Source organism: Mytilus californianus, unplaced genomic scaffold (genome assembly GCF_021869535.1).
Source record: "Mytilus californianus isolate M0D057914Y unplaced genomic scaffold, xbMytCali1.0.p SCAF_9, whole genome shotgun sequence".
Lineage (NCBI taxonomy): Eukaryota > Metazoa > Mollusca > Bivalvia > Mytilida > Mytilidae > Mytilus > Mytilus californianus.
Window position 1 is genome coordinate 60844315 of NW_026262745.1, and position 20195 is coordinate 60864509.

At 32.6% G+C, this 20195-nt stretch overlaps 1 protein-coding gene across 1 annotated transcript in view; it reads right to left on the minus strand.

The window, feature by feature from the left end:
- LOC127716177 (gem-associated protein 5-like) overlaps nucleotides 1-20195 on the minus strand; it is a 265274-nt gene that overhangs the window by 4155 nt on the left and 240924 nt on the right. The window contains exons 19-26 of the mRNA XM_052222302.1: nucleotides 18964-19101; nucleotides 14010-14157; nucleotides 8545-8664; nucleotides 7523-7733; nucleotides 6656-6791; nucleotides 5890-6092; nucleotides 3318-3480; nucleotides 95-1545 (exon numbers count right to left, since the gene is read on the minus strand). Of these exons, the coding sequence (XP_052078262.1) occupies nucleotides 95-1545; nucleotides 3318-3480; nucleotides 5890-6092; nucleotides 6656-6791; nucleotides 7523-7733; nucleotides 8545-8664; nucleotides 14010-14157; nucleotides 18964-19101 (2570 nt within the window). The remainder of the gene's footprint in view (nucleotides 1-94; nucleotides 1546-3317; nucleotides 3481-5889; nucleotides 6093-6655; nucleotides 6792-7522; nucleotides 7734-8544; nucleotides 8665-14009; nucleotides 14158-18963; nucleotides 19102-20195) is intronic.

The following is a 20195-nucleotide window of genomic DNA, read 5'->3' on the forward strand; positions in this document are numbered from 1 at the left end:
TATTGTCATGTTAAACAGCTTTTTAAAAAAGCTACTGCTGTAAAGATGACATAACTGTTGAAGAAGAATTTTGAAGACTTATCATTAATTTTACCTGTATGGCATCAGGACCATTCTTCAACTCCTGCATCATGTACTCCTGTTCCTCTTTTAGTATTGCCATGGTAACATATTTCATTGTATATTTTTGATCAGCAGGCATGTTGTACCATTCATCAGGCACATTAATGTATTTATTAGGATTAATAATGCTGGTTAAATTTTCTTTCCCAGAATGCACTATTGCTAATGGATGATGAGGTTCATCCTCCCATAAGACCTTCCGTGACTTGATCAACCAATCAGACGACATGTATAAATCAGGATCCTCAATTAGATCTTTATCAATGCTGGAGTATTGAAGAGACATAGTTTCCAGACTTGGTTGACTTCCTGTTGATGCTGAACGATGGCACATTTCTAGTTTCTCGTGTACTTGAGGTTTTTGAATGACAGGTTCACTGGAATGACGTTTTTTACCCATAGCCGACCCCTGCATTTCAATTAATGATCCAATAGACGATCTTGCAGACATAGATTCTCCTTGAAATTCGGGATTTGACGTTGGTATTGCCTGATGGTCCAGAGGAAGAATTTCTGACATGGTTTGAGAATTAACTTCCGCTTGCGAAGGTGATGGTGATATTGAACTAGGTTTTAAATCCAGCAAAAGTTGAGAAATTCCCTTGTATATATAACCTAATGTTTCAGTAAGTGCATATCGTTTGCCTTGTATATCCCAAAGTAAACCGCGAGCCACATGTGAAAGCTTCGAAACACTGAGACGATACTCTGGGGTTTCAAAAGACATAAATCTAAAGGTTTTTGGCCTTGCACCTATTCCACTCACTAAACTTTGATCAGCTGATCCACCCACTGGATTCGCTTCGTCATCAATCTTAACGTAAAATTTGATTTTTTCAGCCAAATTTTCTTCTGTATCAGATGATTTAATGTTCTCAAGCTGACCAGATAGGCTAATGCTAGTATCAGAATGTGAAGCCAAACAGCTTGTACTACTATCAGATGTAGAAGGCAAATTTTCACTTTCCAACTGAATGCTCACTTCTGAATTTTCTTTACCGACATTAGCCATTTGATCACTTTTCGTATCAGAGATTTCTTCAGTTTTTGAATTGTTATTTTCACATTCCCTAATACCTTGTATATTTTCACCTGAATCAATTTTAACAACCTCCTGCACATCGCTCTTACTTTCACTTTTGATTTCTAAATTTGAGTTTTCACTTTCCTTTCGATCATCCTCTTTTTTGCCTAAATTCTTTCGTAAATAATTCAAAATGGCCACAAAATAATAAGCTCTAAGGCAGTCTAACTCCCTGCATCGTAAGCCTCCATTTGAAACAGAGTCCTCGTCTTTTAGTTCCGACATGTAACGTTTGATCGTGTGCATTTTTGACGTATCAAAGTCAATATTATTCTCCATACTAATAACAACCCTCATGGCAGTAATCTCCTGTTGTAACTTCAGCATATATTTTGGCCCTACAATTTACAAAGAGAATAATACAATAATGTAAGTGTTACCACATATAAAAATCAATTACTGCAAACCAACTGTTTTTCGCAGATACTTTATTTTGCGTTTAGCCCATGCCAGTCGACTTCCAGGCAATTTATTTTCGTGATGTTCTAATTTTCGTCATCTTTTTCATTACTGGAAGATATAAATTCTAAATAATTCATGACTACTTATATTCGTGTTTATAATTTTCCTAATCCTGAAAGTGGTGAAATTATATTGGTCACGAAAATTGGTTGGTTTACAGTATTTAATATGTTTATCTGGTTCTCAATAATACTTTCTCCAATGGTTATGGCCCATTATCCATTTCTAGCATGATGAGATATGGAGTGTGATACGAATAAGTGATACGAAAAATTTGTTAATTTGATTGGCTTATCCAGCATCATGAAACCAAATTGTGACATTTATATATGCTATTTGTTAGGCCATTGATGACTTTCAAAGGTCAAAACAATGTACATTTCCTTCTTGGTAACTGACATATGTAATTACTTTCATAATGTACAAAATATTCACACTTTCCACCTGAAAATCTTCTTTTTTGTCAAATCTTATAGAATTAGCCAAAGGCTCGTTTTTTGTATTATTTTGTTATTAAATACCTCTGGTTGATATCAAGCAATATCCAATTCTTACTTGTTATGAAACCTATAATTATCTGTTAGATTTTAGAATTTCGGTATTCCATATGTCATTATAAACATAGGTTTACACGCTCTTCCTCTTTTTTTTTAAATAAGTTTTGGATTTTCAAATATTTTGGCCTTGAGTATCACTGAAGAGATATTAAATGTCCAAATATGCATCTAGTGCAGAAAAATTGGTACTGTTAATGTTAAAACTCATGTTTGGTACCATTATATAATTTAATTTTGGATGCAACACGTCATCTGATTAGCTGAAAGTTTTTTGTCTATCAGCTCTTAGACATAATTTTGTCATGTGACATTGACGTCATCAACGTTTTTTTCATGATCTACTCCTTTAATATGGAATATAGAATTGAATTATAATGACTGACTGTAAAAGTTTTTCTGTCTATTCTGCCTTAACTGTTCTTTTGGTTTTAATTTTGCATTTTTCTAGTCTTTGATTCTAATCTTCTCTAAAAATACTTTACCAAAGCAAAAATCTGACTGGAAAAGAAACATCCAATTTGTTTAGGGGCCTAGGAGGCCAAGTGGTCTAAGTAGTCCAATTACAATATCACCAGCCTGTCAACAATGAGGCTGTGAGTTTGAACTTAACATGTGCAGGTGTGCTAAACTGCAATCTAAAGTTGGTACCAAACACTTTGACTAAAATTAATTTGGCTCGTTTAATTTTCATAAAATTTTGACAAAATATTCACTTTGACTCTTTGAAAAAAATATAAAAATTTCAAAAAACTTGAACCACACACTTTATCCGAAAAAATTTCATTAGATATATAGCAGTTTGATAATCACTTAATTTTGATCATTGAGAAGATTAATATTTCCTTAACAATAGAACGTGATTAAAATGTTCAGCTGATTTTTACAGAGTTACCTCCCTGTAGTGTTATGTACCACCTTAATTGTCAAGTTTTTTTGCCAAAGGTTAGTGGTTTTTCCCTGGCACTTTGGCTTCCACCAACAATAAAAACTGACAGCCACAAAACAGCCTTTAGTGTTGAAAGTGACATTAAACACCAATCAATCAATCAATCAATCCAATTTGTTTAAACAAAATAATCTGAATTACTCACCCTGTGGAAGGAACAATTTGAGCAATATTTCCATTACTTGTAAGTGATTAGCTTCATGTAGACTGCTGACAGCTTTCAGCAGATGTGAGATTGCCATGGGAGTCTCTGACATCAACAAGGACAGCAGACACAGGACTAGGTCTATACTGATCTGTACCAGTAACTGCAATAGATGAACAGATACGATTAATTCAGAAATCACGTTATAAATTTCATGCATCCGAATTTAATGTTAAACTGTTTGATCACAAAGAAATCAAATAAATCTTTTCATTCATCAATTTCAATCCTTAACAGCAGGGTTTAATTCAGTTTTCTACCATGATAATTCTAACAAACATTTAACTAATCATATTTTTCAATGAATTTTTTATACTGATGGACAGATTTTAACTTTTTTATGAGTATTACGCAAATTTGCAACATACAAGGAAGGAAAAATAAAGTTATCCTCTTTTGCACTGATAAAAAATTTATATAAATGAAACTTAATGACTAATGACCCTAATGTACTGATGCAAATAAAACAAGAGTGCATGTGAAGTCATTCTAAGCATTACACCACATGTTATTCAAAGTACTGTCAATTAGGAGGTAAGAGTCGGACAGATCAGAAAAGCGAACAAACATGTGTTGTTTAGCTGCTGACCAAATATGAAGTCGCTCTGTTTAGTAGTATTTGAGAAATGTTCAAAGAATTGTTTTTAGTTTATTTGAAATATTTGAAAAACTTGACGAATTATTTAACAGGAAGTAGGTATCTGACAGATTCAAAAGGTGTTCGCACATTATCCCTCATCTATGTCAAATGGGAGGGCCCTGGTGGCCGAGAAGTCTAAGTAGTCAAACTACTATCACTAGCCTGTCAACACTGAGGTTGTGAGTTCGAATCAGGCACGTGGCAGGTGCACTTGCCTCCAATCTTAATTGACTACAATTGTCAGTTTCCCTACTGAAGGTCGGTGGTTCTCTTCTGGCACTCTGGCTTCCTCAACCAATATAAGTTGACCACCACGAAATAGCACAATAGTGCTGAAAGTGGCTTTAAACGCCAATCAAATCAGCCATAGTCAAAAGGCTGACCAAATATGCAATCATTTTGTTCAATAGTTTCTGAGAAAAGAGGGAAAGAAATATGTATTGGACAAATGAAGGTAATTGCAATATAGACCTAACTTGTGGAGTGAAGGTACACAATTACAAATGAGTAAATAGGCAGAAAAACAATGACTCTGCAATACCTGAATGTGTGGTATTCCTGTGGTAAAACCACACTCATAAAATAAAAAGGAAGTGTCAGAAAATTAGCTATCAAATAAGATATGTCTGAGACACATTTTTATTGCATTATCCAAACATTATCAAGGTTATTTTACAAAGATGTAAGAGGTAAACTTATTAATTTAATCTATTATGAATAAAATTATCATTCATCATGACATATTTTCAAATGTTTATTTAACAACACAATCTCGTTAATATCTTGCAACAACGTTTAATCTTGTGGACAAACCTTTTATTTCAAAAGGGAGATAACTCTTCATGTATCAGATATTACCAGAAGTTCTGTGAATCTCCTTATTGGCTGTTCCAGAAAAACTATTTTTAATCAATTATTTCCTATACTGTAAGTCCAGAAATTTTTGCAAGCATAAATTATTGTGATTGTTCAAAAAGGAAAAATTTTTGCGATTTAGGAAACATTGAAAACAACAATGCTATCAAAATTTAAAATGCAAGTTTTAACCTTTTACAAAACCTATTTCGTTGTCTCTAAATAAATTGGAAGAAAATTTGTTTTTTTTCAAAATAAATTTAGCATATCTGTCTTAATTTGTTGGAAAATTGCTGTTTTGGCCAAAAATCTATGGGTTCAATGCCAGGTGCAACTGTATTTGAGAGAATTTTGTCGCCCAAAGGGAGAAAACAAATCATCCCCTAACCCTTAAGTTGTACACAAACTGATAATTTTATTTTTTTGTTGGATGTATCAAAAAAATTCTGAGATAATCTAAGTGGCACCTAAAGACTTTCATTTGAGAATATCATGGCAAACATGACCTTTTTTAGAGTTGAAATACAGAAACAGATCTTATTTATTATTGGGTTATCTTTCTTTTAAGCATTTGTCTACTTAAATTTCTCAAGAGTTTTCAAAGAATGGCATATTAAATTTGGAGGTTTTTTAAAAGGAAATGGTACTTCTTTTGCCTAAGTTTTGAAAAATCTCTTTCTGTAAAAAGGAATGTTTTTTTACCACAAAACTTCAGGGCACCTCAGTTATGTTTTTAAAGAAATGACTTTTCATTTTGGGGCCATTTATAGCTGACTGTGCGGTATGGGCTTTGCTCATTGTTGAAGGCCATACGGTGACCTATAGTTGTTAATTTCTGTGTCATTTGGTCTCTTGTGGAGAGTTGTCTTATTGGCAGTCATACCACATCTTCTTTTTTATATTTGCAAAGAGGAATTTAGTTTTTTTTTAAGTAACCAAAGGTCCTTTCTCAAAACCAATCGATCCTAAACCTTACCATTGACAATTGTTAATTCTAGTCTTATACATAAGGCTTACTTGTGGCAGTTCTGTTTGAGCTTGTCTCCCAGCATGCAACACACTCAATGACTTATACATTTCCTCAAGACTATTGGTATCCATGGTTATGCCTAGGTTACCATACCAGATTCTCAAAACATGGTGGGGAAATGTGTGCCCTTCAACAATGTTTGGTTGCCACGGTGATATTGGATCATTTTCATCTGGGTCTAAAATGAAATCTGAAAAAAAAACCTCATTTTATTTAATATTTTATGTATGTGTTTCTACTGTACATGACATTTAGATATCAGTGGGAGGGGGGCCTTCAAACAATTTTAAGAAAATTTGGAAATCTTCACCTTTGGATCAGTCTGCAGGCAGGGAGATAACACTTTTTATTTCGCGAAAAACATCCCAAATTTCTCCCTCTGTCACCATTATTTTATTTTTAAAAAGATGTTCATTACCTGCTGTCTTGAATAACATAAAACGAAATGTCCATGTTTTGGTTTTGAAGATCCCAATTATCTCACAGATCAAATTCAAAATAGCAAATGCAAAAATTCGTCATGTCAAAGAAATGATGCAAGTTAAGTAATAATCTGTCTAGCTTTTTTCAATGAGTCAAATATTAATAAACTGTTATACACAGAAATGGTTGAATCCATGTTTTTGTATGGGAAATCCTAAACATCACTGATTGAAAATTAAAATAGCAGGAGCAAAACTCCATGTCCTATATCTGTGAAAGTCTGGTGGAATTCTGACTGATATTTCAACTAATTCTTCACTAATAACAAACCTGGTAAAATGGGAGTAACTTGAAGTTTCTCTGACCAGTCAGTCAGGTTGTCCTTTTCTACAGTGATCAAATCATCACTGCATTTTGTTATTTCTACTGCTAATAACTCATGCATAGCTGTTACAGCAGATAACAACTGAAACAAAGAAGCAAAAGTATCTATTACATGTATAGTCTTTGCTGCAGATAGCAATATTTATTTAGAAGTAAGAATTCAACTCTTTTTTAGCTTTTACTGCAGAAGGCAGCTAAAATGTCTGAGACTGTCACTCATGCTTAGCTTTTACTGCAGAAGGCAGCTAAAATATATGAGACTGTCACTCATGCATAGCTTTTACTGCAGAAAACCTCTTCAGACCACCTGAGATAAACCCCAGTTTTTTTGGGTTCATGTTTCTCCAGTCTTTTTATGTAGCGTTTTGTAGACCGGTGTGTTGTTGTTTTTTTGTTGTTTTTTTTGCCTTGATTTATTCAGTCTCTCTCTAATTTATTTTCGATTCTCCCTTTGATAATTTTTGCCTCAAATTAAAAAAAAATATAGACTGAGACTCGTGCTCAAATATACATATCTTTTTTTTTTTCAAACATTTTCCTCATAAACAAGCACAAATGGTGTGAATGTTGTTATTTTTAGAGCAAGCATCCATAATCACAAAAATAGTGTGGATTCATTTATTTTTGTGGGTGTCAATTTTCGTGGATTGAGGAAAACTTCGTGGATATCTAATTTAGTGATTTTGCAAAAGTCTGCATACAACCTTATAGAAAATGTGTCATTTGTTGAAAATTTAAATTCATGAATCACAAAAATTGGAATCTAACGAATAATAATGAATCCACAGCAAGCAGTAAAAAATGTTGAAATACCTGAAGATGCTTGTCTTCCTTGAGGAAGCTGTATGCCTCTTTCCACTGGTTCTGTATAAGGTACTGTTGGACCACTTTCTGGGCATACACCAACCCCTGCTGTTTGTCTTTAGCTATCATACAGACATGGGAGGCGGTACGGAGGCTTGGCTGGTTATATCTACGAGCCAGAAGGTTAGCAGCATCCTGAACCTGCCTCATAGCCAAGTGGCTGAAAGGAAACAAATGGTATACTCAATAGACTATTTTCATATTACCGATTATTGACTCTGGAGTTTATACTCTTTGGTAGGACATCCTGGTACTGGGTCAAGTTAAAGCAACGTAAAAAATTAAATCAAGCTTTCAATTGGTATAATTTAGGGGTAAAATTAACAGTTTTATGTTTTCTAAACACAACAAGATAATTGGAAAACAGTAAACTTTCCCCAAAAATTGCACCAATTATATGTTTAATTTTACTTCTTTTGGTTGCACTTACTTGACCGAGTAACAGGATGTCCTACCACAGATTAGGCAACCTGTCTAAAAATATATAAATCCAGAGTCAAAAGTCTGTATATGAAAATAGTCTATTGAGCAGCAGTATTTAACTTATAGCTGTGGTTACATTAGTTGGCTTTCTGTGAACTATTGTTCACTATGATACACCTGCTTTAAGTATTTGGTAAACAGGCAGTTGTTGAGTGATGGATGTAATAACACATTACAGTATAGCATGCTCACATGAAGCTTCATATCAAATTTCAAGAGTCTCAGATTCATCATTTCTGAGAAAAATGCAACGAAAATGTAAGAATATATAAAAATTTCTAAGTACAGGAATTTGATGAGCATTGAATGTGAAAAATGCATCACAAGGTAAAGCATGCTCAAATGAAGTTGATTGGACCCATAAAATTTATGAAGTACGATTTTCAATTTTTTGGCGAGACAAAACACCTCACAATAATTTCCTACTTAACAGTAATAATCTACTACTATTATCTGAATGTTATCCTTTTACTGAAAAATAATCATACCATTTAGCTGCTTGTTCGTAGTTTCCATCCTTAGTCAGCTGGTGTGCCCACAACGTATACAAATCTTCCAACACAGGGTCAAAGGGAGATAATCTAACTTTTGCCAAGGCTATAGCTTCCCTGTAACATACAAATTTGATAGATCACATAAAGTACTGTAAAAAAAAATTTCGTTGAGTGAAGTGTCAACTCAAATATCAGTTGGAAACTCCATTTGTTTTTTTTTTTGGTTAAAAAAGGACAGATAGATCAAACCCTCAAATCTCCAATTTAGAAGAAAATTCTCTAAAGCCAACCTTACTCCATCTGTATCATTCAATTTTGTTGATTGAATTATAATTAAACATAGGTGTCAACTCAAATATATGTTAGAGCCTCCTTTTGATTATTTTGTTTAAAAAAGACTGGAAGAAAAAATACCTCTAATTTTCAATTTAGAAGAAAAATCTCTAAAATCCCCTGCCCCTCTTCTCCATCTGTAAAGAGCAATTTCGTTGAGGGAAGTATAATTCAACATAGGTCTCAACTCAAATATCAGCCTCCCCATTTTTTTTGTGTTTAAAAAAGACATAAAGATCAAACCCTTTAATCTCCAATTTAGAAGAGAAATATCTCCATTTCTTCTCAATCAAAATTGTTAATTCTGTAAAAATTAACAAATCATAAATCAAAACTGTACAAGAATTATTTGTATGGGGGGGGGTAATCATAAAAATTGATGGGTAGTACCGGTAGTTATTTTAGAAAGACATCCTAAACAATTCATTTGAAATAATTGAAATGTATGGTAGGCTGAAATTAAAAGTGCCTTCTGACCACTTTCTTGAACAGCACTAATACAAATTTAGATTACTGAAGCAACCAGACATGTTAAATTCACTCATTCATTTTTTAAATGTTGGAAATTTTAAATGTTAATATCTTATCTGAACTAAAAGTCAAATGAGATCTATACTGAGGATCTATAGTAAATCTTTGACTAAAAATTTTCCTCTAGAAAGTGTCACTCCTTCACACTCCCCCCTCCCCCCTCATTGGATGTTTGAAAAGTTGACAAGTTGACACCAATATGATAATGTTTACAACATACATATTAGCTTTTAGAAAAATAAACGTAGGCGTAAATATACATATTGTAACCATAAAACTCATAACATATTATCAATCTCAACTGGGCTGTTCCAAAATTGATTGTATGGGGGTTTGGAAGGCATGATATATATATAGGGGTGGTAGAGATCAAAACAACAAGAAGACTGCAACCAAACAACAATAGTAAAAAACCAAATCAATCCAGCAAAACCAAAATGGCCACCTTGTTCCAGCTTGACACCAACAAAAACATTTAAATGCTCACCAAACGCCTTCAGGCACCGAGCCGACCGTGCGAGTGCTGTAAAGCCAGTCAAGGTCGTTAAACACTTCCATCATCATCAAACAACTTTTCACAAAATATTGAATTTTATTTCTGATTAAAATTGTATGGGTAGGGGTCTTAGTAAAATAGAGCTTTCCACCTGATCCCCTTAGATTTAATTTTGAAAAATCCCATAGAAATACCTAGATTTTGTGACATAGCCATGTGATCAATCAACTGCTTGGAAACACATAATAATTCATTATTTTTGCCTTTTGATGGATATTTTGTTTTCATCAATGGAAATAAACATCAACTTGGGGTTTCTTTTTCACACCCAAAGAATGAAAAAAATGATAATTTTATTCAGTTTTTAGGTGATTGATGCATCAAGGCACATGATAAATACTTCTCTGGTGTTTGATTCACATTTACAGCAAAACAAGCTGAGAACTTAGCCTAAGGTCACGATTAGTTTCCTATATAAATAAAGAACCTATGTTATATGAATTGTATTGCTTTCTGTTTTCTGTTCATTCAGATGTTTCTTATCGAAAATAAAATATTTTTTGGTTATAAAAATAACGAAGACATATATTCAAATTAGACATTCATGTGAAAAAAAATGACCTTTCTGCACTTACATGATAAACACACCTGATTTTTGACATATTATTCTAATAAACAATAAAATATATACACTACATTTCTTGTTACAAAATATGACATCTCTCAATAAAATAAACAGGTTCAACCCAAAATATTTCATTTTTGAAATGATATATATCTTAATTAGAAATACATATGAAAAAAAATCAGTGTTAAAAGTGCACATAGTGATTTTGTCAAAGTTATGAAAGAGGACCACCTCCGAGTGCAGGATTTTCTCGCTGCGTTGAAGACCCATTGGTGGCCTTCGGCTGTGTCTGCTCTTTGGTCGGGTTGTTCTCTCTTTGACATATTCCCCATTTCCATTCTCAATTTTAATCTTCTATTTGCATCTTTTTAACACTTAAGTCCTTACCTCTGTATGTTTATAAGGCTCTATAAAATCCTGACAACTTTTATTATTAGAAAAAAGTTGATAAAGATGTTATTGACTCTTAAAATAACTTATATTTTTGTTCATAAATCAATTCAGAAAAAAATTCATTTAAGAGTTACCTCTCATTTGGTTGAACTTCATTTAAAATAAATGTTTTTTTCAAACATTAAACAGCACTGAATTTCAGAAATTTTTAAATTTGTTTCCAAAAAAAACTTTTGGATCTTTTCTTAAAACTATTTTGTTTGGTCTATTAATGACAAAGATACACAATGGACAATTTATGTTACATGCTTTTTGGGCATAAAGGTCCATTATTTAAGTGTTTTTTGCTTGTTGTGTTGTCACAAATCTCAAAATCATTTCAAAATTGACTTAAATCCTTGTATTTTCATGGAACTCTTTTCATGCAGTGTTGGGGCCTTGGTGGCAGAGTGGTCTAAGTAGTTGAACTACTGTATCACTAGCCTATCAACACTGAGGTTGTCAGTTCAAATCCCGCACTAGACAGGTGCACTTGACTCCAATCTTAATTGACTAGGATTGTCAGTTTTCCTACCAAAGGTCTGTGGTTCTCTCCGGGCACTTTGGCTTCCTCCACCAATAAAAACTGACCGCCACGAAATAGCACAATAGTGTTGAAAGTGCCGTTAAACACCAATCAATCATGCAGTGTTTTTCTTATGATCTTATATGTATAGTTAAGGACTATATGTTCTGAACCTGTTATCTAATATTTATAAAATTACTAAATAGAGAAAAACAAAGGATATGGGGTATCCATCCATGACACAAAATCAGTACATGCATAGCAAATAAACTGTTATCACAGAGATATGTCTCGCCTTTTTGTAATTTTGATAATGCAAATGTTGAAATTAAAATAGCAATACTTTAACATGTGAGTTATGCAAATATTCAAAGTCGATGAACCATGACTGAACATACATGGCTAAACAATCTCCATGGAAATGAGATGTGCCAATGCTAATACAACTGCATACCAAATACCATTGACTTATTATAAGTTGTTCCCTTTAAACAAACCTAAACACAAACATAAACATAAACTATGTAAAAGTTTCAAAGTCAATGAACCATGATGAGGGGGTGGGGCTATATAATCTCCATTGAAACGATACTTGCAAATGCCAATAAATTTGCATACCAAATATCATTGACTTAACATTAGCAGTTATCTTAAACTGATCTAATCACAAACTAATACATGTAAACTAAGCAAAAGTTTCAAAGTCAATAGACCATGACTGAAGGAGCGGGGCCAAATATTCTCCATGGAAATGAAATGTGCTATTGCTTATACAACTGAATACCAATTAACATTGTCCTTCCACTATTGGTTCCCTTTGAACAGACCTAATCACAAACTAATACATGAAAACTAAAACAAATTTTCAAAGTAAATAGACCATGACTGAGGGGGCAGGGCCAAATATTCTCCATGGAAATGAGATGTTCTTATGCTTATACAACTGCATACCAAATATGATTGATCTACCACTAGTGGTTCCCCATAAACTGACCTAATCACAAACTAATACATGTAAAATTAAACAAAAGTTTCAAAGTCAATAGACCATGACTGAGGGGGCAGGGCCAAATAATCTCCATGGAAATGAGATGAGCCAATGCTTATACAACTGCATACCAAATATCATTGACCTACCACTTGTGGTTCACCATAAACTAGACCTAATCACAAACTAATACATTGTTGACGATGCTGTCGCCGCCAACGCCGGAAACAGCATACCGATGTCTCGTCTTTTGACTCCGTCAAGGCGAGACAAAAACACACAAAAAGCAAAGGAACAGTGCTTTTATTGCTGTTCTTCATCTCAAAGTCAAAGTGAGGCCTTCAAATAATTATCTTCTAAAAAATTCCTTTATTGTTACCATGTCATAATGACAATCAAATTCTAATTAAATTGAATTTTATATAAAGTATAAACTATGTCACAGTTGATTGATTTGTGAATATATTTTATCGTTACTGCAATATTTTCAATGAATGCTTTATTGATCAAAATCACACGTATTCTCTTAAATCTGCAATGAATTCTTTTATTTACCATAAAAATAAATTATTTATCCACTTTATTACGTGTTTTTTCATTTGTAACTGTAATTAAGAAACATACAATCAATTTTCTTCGATATCTTACATTTATTAGGTTTCTATTTCATTGAAAGATTACATAAAAATATGTAAGCAATAAATATCTTTTCTGCTGCAGGAAAACATGATTTCGTGTTAGTCATGTTCAACGCATTAAATTTTCACATGGGGTTAAATTGGGCCCTTTAATACAATATTGTTGATTTGTATTAACTCTGATGATACCTTTATGCATCTGATGTAATTGCAAGATAAGAGAGAAAAATCCCTATCTGAAAATGTCATTATAACAAATTCCTGCAGCTTTTAAAACATTTTCCTTATATTAGTAAGTCGAAGATAGTCAGAAAAAACTTATACATTTGCTTTATTAAGTCAAAGAATAGCTCTAAACCTATTTTTCTACAAAAGGTTGAAAAGATTGCCATTAAAAGTCGTTCAATATTATGAAAAAAAAATTTATCCCTTTGAACTTTTATTTTTTATTTGAAGCTGTAGATAAGCCCTAAAACCTTCTTCTTTATTAATGCAAAGGAGAATCCTTAAACAATTTCCCTATTTTAAGAAAAAATAGCTCTAAAATTTTTAGTTTTTTCAAAAATTCACCAAAGATACCAGGCTTAAAATTTTGTATGCCATACATCTGTTTTCATCTTCAAAAGACTCATTACTGACGCTCAAATCAAAAAAGTTCAAAGTTCAAAGTTAAATAGAATTGAGGACCTGAAATTCAGAAAGGTTTTGCCAAATACAGCTAAGTTAATCTATTCCACCTGGGGTAGAAAATCTTTAGTCTTTAGAACAATTTAAAGTTTAAAGTGAGTAAAAAAATAGCCCCAAAATTTGTTTTCTATATTTGGTTGAAATATGGCCGAAAACATGTTTATCTTTACAAAGTTACAGAATAAGCCTTCTATACAAACTTGAAGAGTCTATGTTTCTTGAAGAGGTCTATAGCATCGTAGACTTTATGTGCTGCCAACAGGTAGGACACAGCTTTGTGGTACTGTCCCTCCAATTCCAGCTGTATAGCATAATCTGTGCAAACAGTTACCCATGATTCAAATGAAGCTAAAAATAGAAAATATTTTACACTCAATAAAGGTCTGAAATAAGAATGTTTCCTGGTGAAATTCAAAATAATGACACTTTTAAAATTAAAAATGATGTTTTTTTTAATTAGACAATACAAGTAGTAGTACATAATTCTTCAAAATAATGAAAAAATTTGGAATGCATTCTACAAATCCCCTGTGTCTTCCTAATGATTGCTGCTATGAGTGTAAAAGAGAAATGGTGACTGCAAAAAACCAAGTCCATTCATCAGTAAATGCATGTGGTGAACGCCACTTTCAGCACTGTTGGATATTTCATGCAGTCCGTTTTTATTGGTAGAGGAAGCCAGAGTGCCCTGAGAGAACCACTGAAGTTTGCCAAGAAAATGGCAATCCTTAGTCAATTTAGACAGGAATCCAACACACCTGCCATGAGCAAGGTTTGAACTCATAACCTCAGTATTGATAGGCAAGTTGATAAATTTCTTAAACCTCTCAGCCCGTGTCAGTAAGTAAAATACAGAAAAATAAAAGAATTAAATTCTTTTTTTCAAATGCTATTTCTTGATCATGAAGATTGAAGCTTCTGTAAAAGTTTTGTAACATTTCATAAAGGTTTAACAAAGTTATTGATGACTTAAAGTTTAACCCAGACTGTTTGTAAATGTTAATAGCTAAAAAACAATGGCAACCTATCAGTCAAATACTGAAAAATGGAAAAACATATTTTCAAATTTTGCTACAGATGTTATCTCTTAATTATAAAATAGCTTCTGTCCAAGTTTCATAAGATTCTATGAAGGTTCAACATGGTTATTGATATTTGAAAGAAAAACTAAGTCTGTTTATCAGTATTATAAGATAAAATGAAAACAAATATCTTCAAAATTATACTCTGGATATTGCCTTTTTAACAAAAGACTGGACCTAAATTTTGACGATAAAGATTAATAAACTGTTGACACAAGAGATTTTTCTCATCTTTATGTAATTCTGATAGTATAGTGCAAATGTTGAAATTAAAATGGCAATACTTTTACATGAAAACTATGCAAAACATTTAAAGCAACTGCCTTGAAATGAGAAATTCCAATGCCGATACATACACAAGTAGTTCCCTTTAAATTGATCTAAGCACAGACTTTTAACATGAAAAGTTAACATTCAATCATTTCTAAAATTGTCGGTTAATAAATTTTGAAATTATTAGAAACTAAGGTTTCAACTCCCTCAGGCAAAGTTGACCTTAGATGGATTTGGCTAATTTTTTTAGGACCTTTTTGGTAGTATCATTGGCTTTCAAATATTCGGCTTTGAGCGTTCCTGATGAAGGTAAATCCAGAAAAGAGCCTTGGACGCATACAATTTATAACATATTGTTTTCATTTTTTTCAAAGTCAATGAAGAATGATGAGGGAGCAGGGTCATATAATCTCCATGGAAATGAGATGTCTAAATGCAAATACAACTGCATACCAAATATCATTGACCTACAACTAGTTGTTCCCCTTAAACTGACCAAATCACATAATTTAACAAGAAAAAGTTTCAAAGTCGAAAGACGATGATTGAGGGGACAAAGCTAAACATTCTCAATGGAAATTAGAAATGCCAATTTAAATGGCAGATATGCAACTGTATGTCTTATAGGAGAAACTTTGCAAGTTTGGTTGAATTCAGAACAGCCATGTATAAAAAGTTGCCTACAGATAATTTTTGTAAGTGAACCACCATGAGGAAGGAAGATTGATTGATTTTTGGTGTTTAACGGCACTTTCAGCACTACTGGCTATTTGATATTTATTGGTGGAGAAAGCAGGAGTGCCTAGAGAGAACCACCAACCTGCTGCAGGTAAACTGACAATGAGGCAAACTTAAGTTAGAGTGCAGAAATGAAAATGGGACAGACAGAAGGATGTACGGTCAGGGGTAACACTTAATGCCCCCGTTGCCTATGGCGGGGGGCATAAAAATATCTTAAATAGCTTTTCTTATAAAAGTAGGTTCCGTTCTTATGATGAATTTAAAGGAATGGGAAGTCTGAATTAAAGGATGGGCACATTTTCCTAAGTAAAGTATGTTCGATCCTTATGATGAATTTAAAGCAACGGGAAGTCTGAACTAAAGGATGGGCACATTTTCCTAAGTAAAGTATGTTCGATCCTTATGATGAATTTAAAGCAACGGGAAGTCTGAACTAAAGGATGGGCACATTTTCCTTAGTAAAGTATGTTCAATCCTTATGATGAATTTAAAGCAAGGGGAAATTTGAACTAAAGGATAGGTACATTTTCCTAAGTAAAGTATGTTCAATTCTTATGATAAAAATAAGGAAATGGCAAGTACGAAATTAAGGAATACAAAGGCAACTTTCTATTAGTTTGCCGTTTCTGTGCCCCTTCGCATCACGGACAGGTGCAAATTACATCCATGTGATATTTCCTGTTACAATTACCAGTATGTACCTTTCTGCACTAACATATATTACATGTGAACTTGATTATTGACATTTTATACCTACATAACTGAATTTATTAAACAATAAAATATACAATCCAGTTCATGTCACAAAATGTGACACCTTTTCAATAAAATATACAGGTTAAACCCAAGAGGACATTTTCCCAACCAAACATATGACAATTTTGATATGATACAAACTTCTGATTTGAAACAGGCTGACCTAAAACATGTCATATCAACAACAAAAGTTACTGGCACGACCATGAACTCTTAACTTGTTTATATTTTTGATTGATCCCTTTGACAATAAGTTTTGAGTTTTAACACTTCATCAAATACCTTTTTTCCCCCTGAAATAAAAATGTTCACCAATTGTGTGCCAGCTACTTGACAATAAAGAGTGTTTTTCTGATAAATTAAGACAAATGAACACCTATGAAAAGAAAATCAAGGACGTTTTTAAGAGTTCATTCACCATATTGCTTAAAGTTAGCATTTTCAAACAAAAACTCAACAGACCAAATCCAGAATTTCAAATTGGATTGTTCTTTTGAATTCTAAAGGTTAAAATTAAACTGTCTTCCAAATATTGTCTTCACCAATATGCAAAATCATGTTTCTGTAAGTTCAGAAATATTTGCAATGTTTTATAAAAATAAAAACTGGCATTTTAAATTTTGAAAGCATTATTTGTATGTAGCATTTTGTGAATTTGCAATAATTTAATTTCCTATTTTTGGTCAATGTTCTATAATTGCTGCAATAATATATACACACAGATATTTATAATCAAAGTGTGAAAGCTTGAATAAAAAAGTGCATGGTTCATGGTTAGAAATTTTGCTAGTTCAATAATAAATTAAATTGCCTTTCAAAAGGATTAAAATATAACCATGGAAATAGTCAGTTTGATTTGAATCATTTCTAGCACACACAATTATAAGAAATATTTGAAGTGGATCAGTTTTGCATGTCATTTCAAACAGAGGTTGTGATTGGTTAACAACATTCTACACAGATGATGTGATTGGTTAATAACCCCCTAAACAATTGAAATTCAACCAATGGTGTAAGCTTATTTTCATTAAGGTGTACCAACAGTGAAAGTTGCCATTTCAGAATCTACAGAACAATGGGTAATTTCATTTTGCATAGCCCAAAAAGAAAACAAGCATTCTGAGAGTATTGCATGGCAATACATAGTCCCCTACCGGGAAAAAATTCATTATACTGAAACAAAAAGCGAACTTGTTCTATAACTTGTCATGGTGTAAAAAAAAAAAATATCAAGTCAATATCTTCATGCATGGCTAAAAACAGTGTGGAAAACTGACTAAATGAGTGAATTTTTCAAGTCCAAGGACCATAACTCTGCACAAAATTATCAGACCGAGATAAAATTTCGAACTTGTTCTGCATAACTTGTCATGATAAAACTATATATACCAATTATTAATCAATATCTTCAAGCATGATGAAAAAAAGTGTGGAAAACACTTTAACATTAGATATGATTAATAGTTCTCTAAAATTAGATATGATGTAATACAGTGTATATCCATTTTCAAATTATAATCAAATAAAATTAATAGTTCCAAATATATTTTCTTTTATTTGTCACAAACTAATATAGATTTGTATCTTATCTATAAAATGTCAACAATTTTTATCTACACAATGTACATGATGTAATGTAATATATACATTAATAAAACTAGATTATTATCTAATTAAAGGATTTCACTTCATAATTTTTTTTATATATATATCACGTATTTAGCATTCAGAAAATTAGTTTATACAAAATAACAAACAAACCTGCCTAAAAATTCTTCAAATAATTTACCAAAGAATGTCTTTTAAAAAATGAGTTATCTTCCTTTGTACAGAAATATGGTTTAACATAGTACTTTAACATAAGTTATGGTCCAGAGTTATGGCCCATAACTCTGGACTAAATCATCAGACCGGAACAAAATTCGAACTTGATCTATAACTTATCATGGCAAAACTATATACCAAATATCAAATCAATATCTTAAAGAACGAAGAAAAAAAGTGTGGAAAGCTGATATGCCGGACTGACGGATGGACAGACGGACGGACAGACAGACGGACAGACAGACAGACGGACAGAGTGCAAACCTAAAGTCTCCTTCGACTTTGTCGGTAGGGGACTAATAATTTCACATCATTAGTTGAATTTCCAATGTTTTGGACATCGTTAGCCAATCACACAATTTTGGAGTATGCTTTCGAAAATTTTACCCATAATTCATTTGATTCTGAAACGGCAAATTACACACAATCCTTTAGATCCAGAATGTAACAAACTGAGATTTAATTAATATTACCCTACCCATTGGTGCCATAGCAACAAGCCAGTCTGAAAGTTCTTCTCTTTCTCTTGCTATCCTGAGCGCTCCAGAGATGTTTCCCTTCCAGATTTCAAGCTGATAAAAATAATCCATGTTATCATTTTCTCTGTGATACTGGCCTGAAAAATAAAGATAAATTGATCATTTCAACTCTTGGATAGCAATTTTAAATAGAGATTGACATATAATATGGGTGACATTTTTCTCCTATTGAAAAGCTCCATGGCCATGTGGTCTGAGAAGATCATCTACAGTTGTCACTAGGCTGACAAACTGAGGTTGTGAGTTTGACGTCTATCTGAATTGAATAGGATTGCCAGTTTCCCTACTGATGGATTGTGGTTCTCTCCCAGTACTCTGGCTTCAAACATCAATTAAAACTAGCCACCACTCTGTATCCTAGGGTGCTTAAAGTGGCATTAAAAACCAACAATCAATCAATTAATCTTCTATAAAAGATTCAATGTTGGTCTCTATTTGATGTCTGATTTCATTTTTATGGTTTTGATTTGCTACTTCATTGATATGTAAACCTACAAATGGTATATATATTTAAATACAACACTACATATGTACAGCCAAACCTGTATATGAAGGTCATCCTCTAAACCAGGGAAAAATTATGTTATTATAAAGAGAGCAGGTTAGGTTCAAATTTTTAATTAAGATTTAAAATGTTTCCACTACACCCAAAAAGCATTGGCCCTAACCATGCTATACCACATCTTCTTATTTATATTAGAAAAAGAAAAACTCAAAATTCGCAAGTTTCCACAATGTCAAAGAAGCATGGGTCTAAATCATGCTGGGGGAAGCTAAAAACTAATAATTTGCAGATTTAATATTGTTCCTCTAAATATCAGACAAAGTATATAAATCATATACGTAGAGACAAACTGTTGTATAATTATAGCTAAAACTCATAAGTTTGTTCCATTTCATAATCTCTTATTATGATATTATAAAGCCGATGACGTCTATCAGCACTATGCTATAGCTATCCCTGTCATTACAGAGATAATATCTTGCAGTAAACAATAATAGTTCAACAACCGGTCATCAATAATTCCAATCTATTACATTAATATTTCCAATAAAGTTTCATATATCAACCATAATTATTTCATAAGCATGATAATATGACAGTAATAAGTGGGGAATGTGTCCAAGGGGACACAGATGTTGCCCCCGCTTGCATATAACATTATAAAGG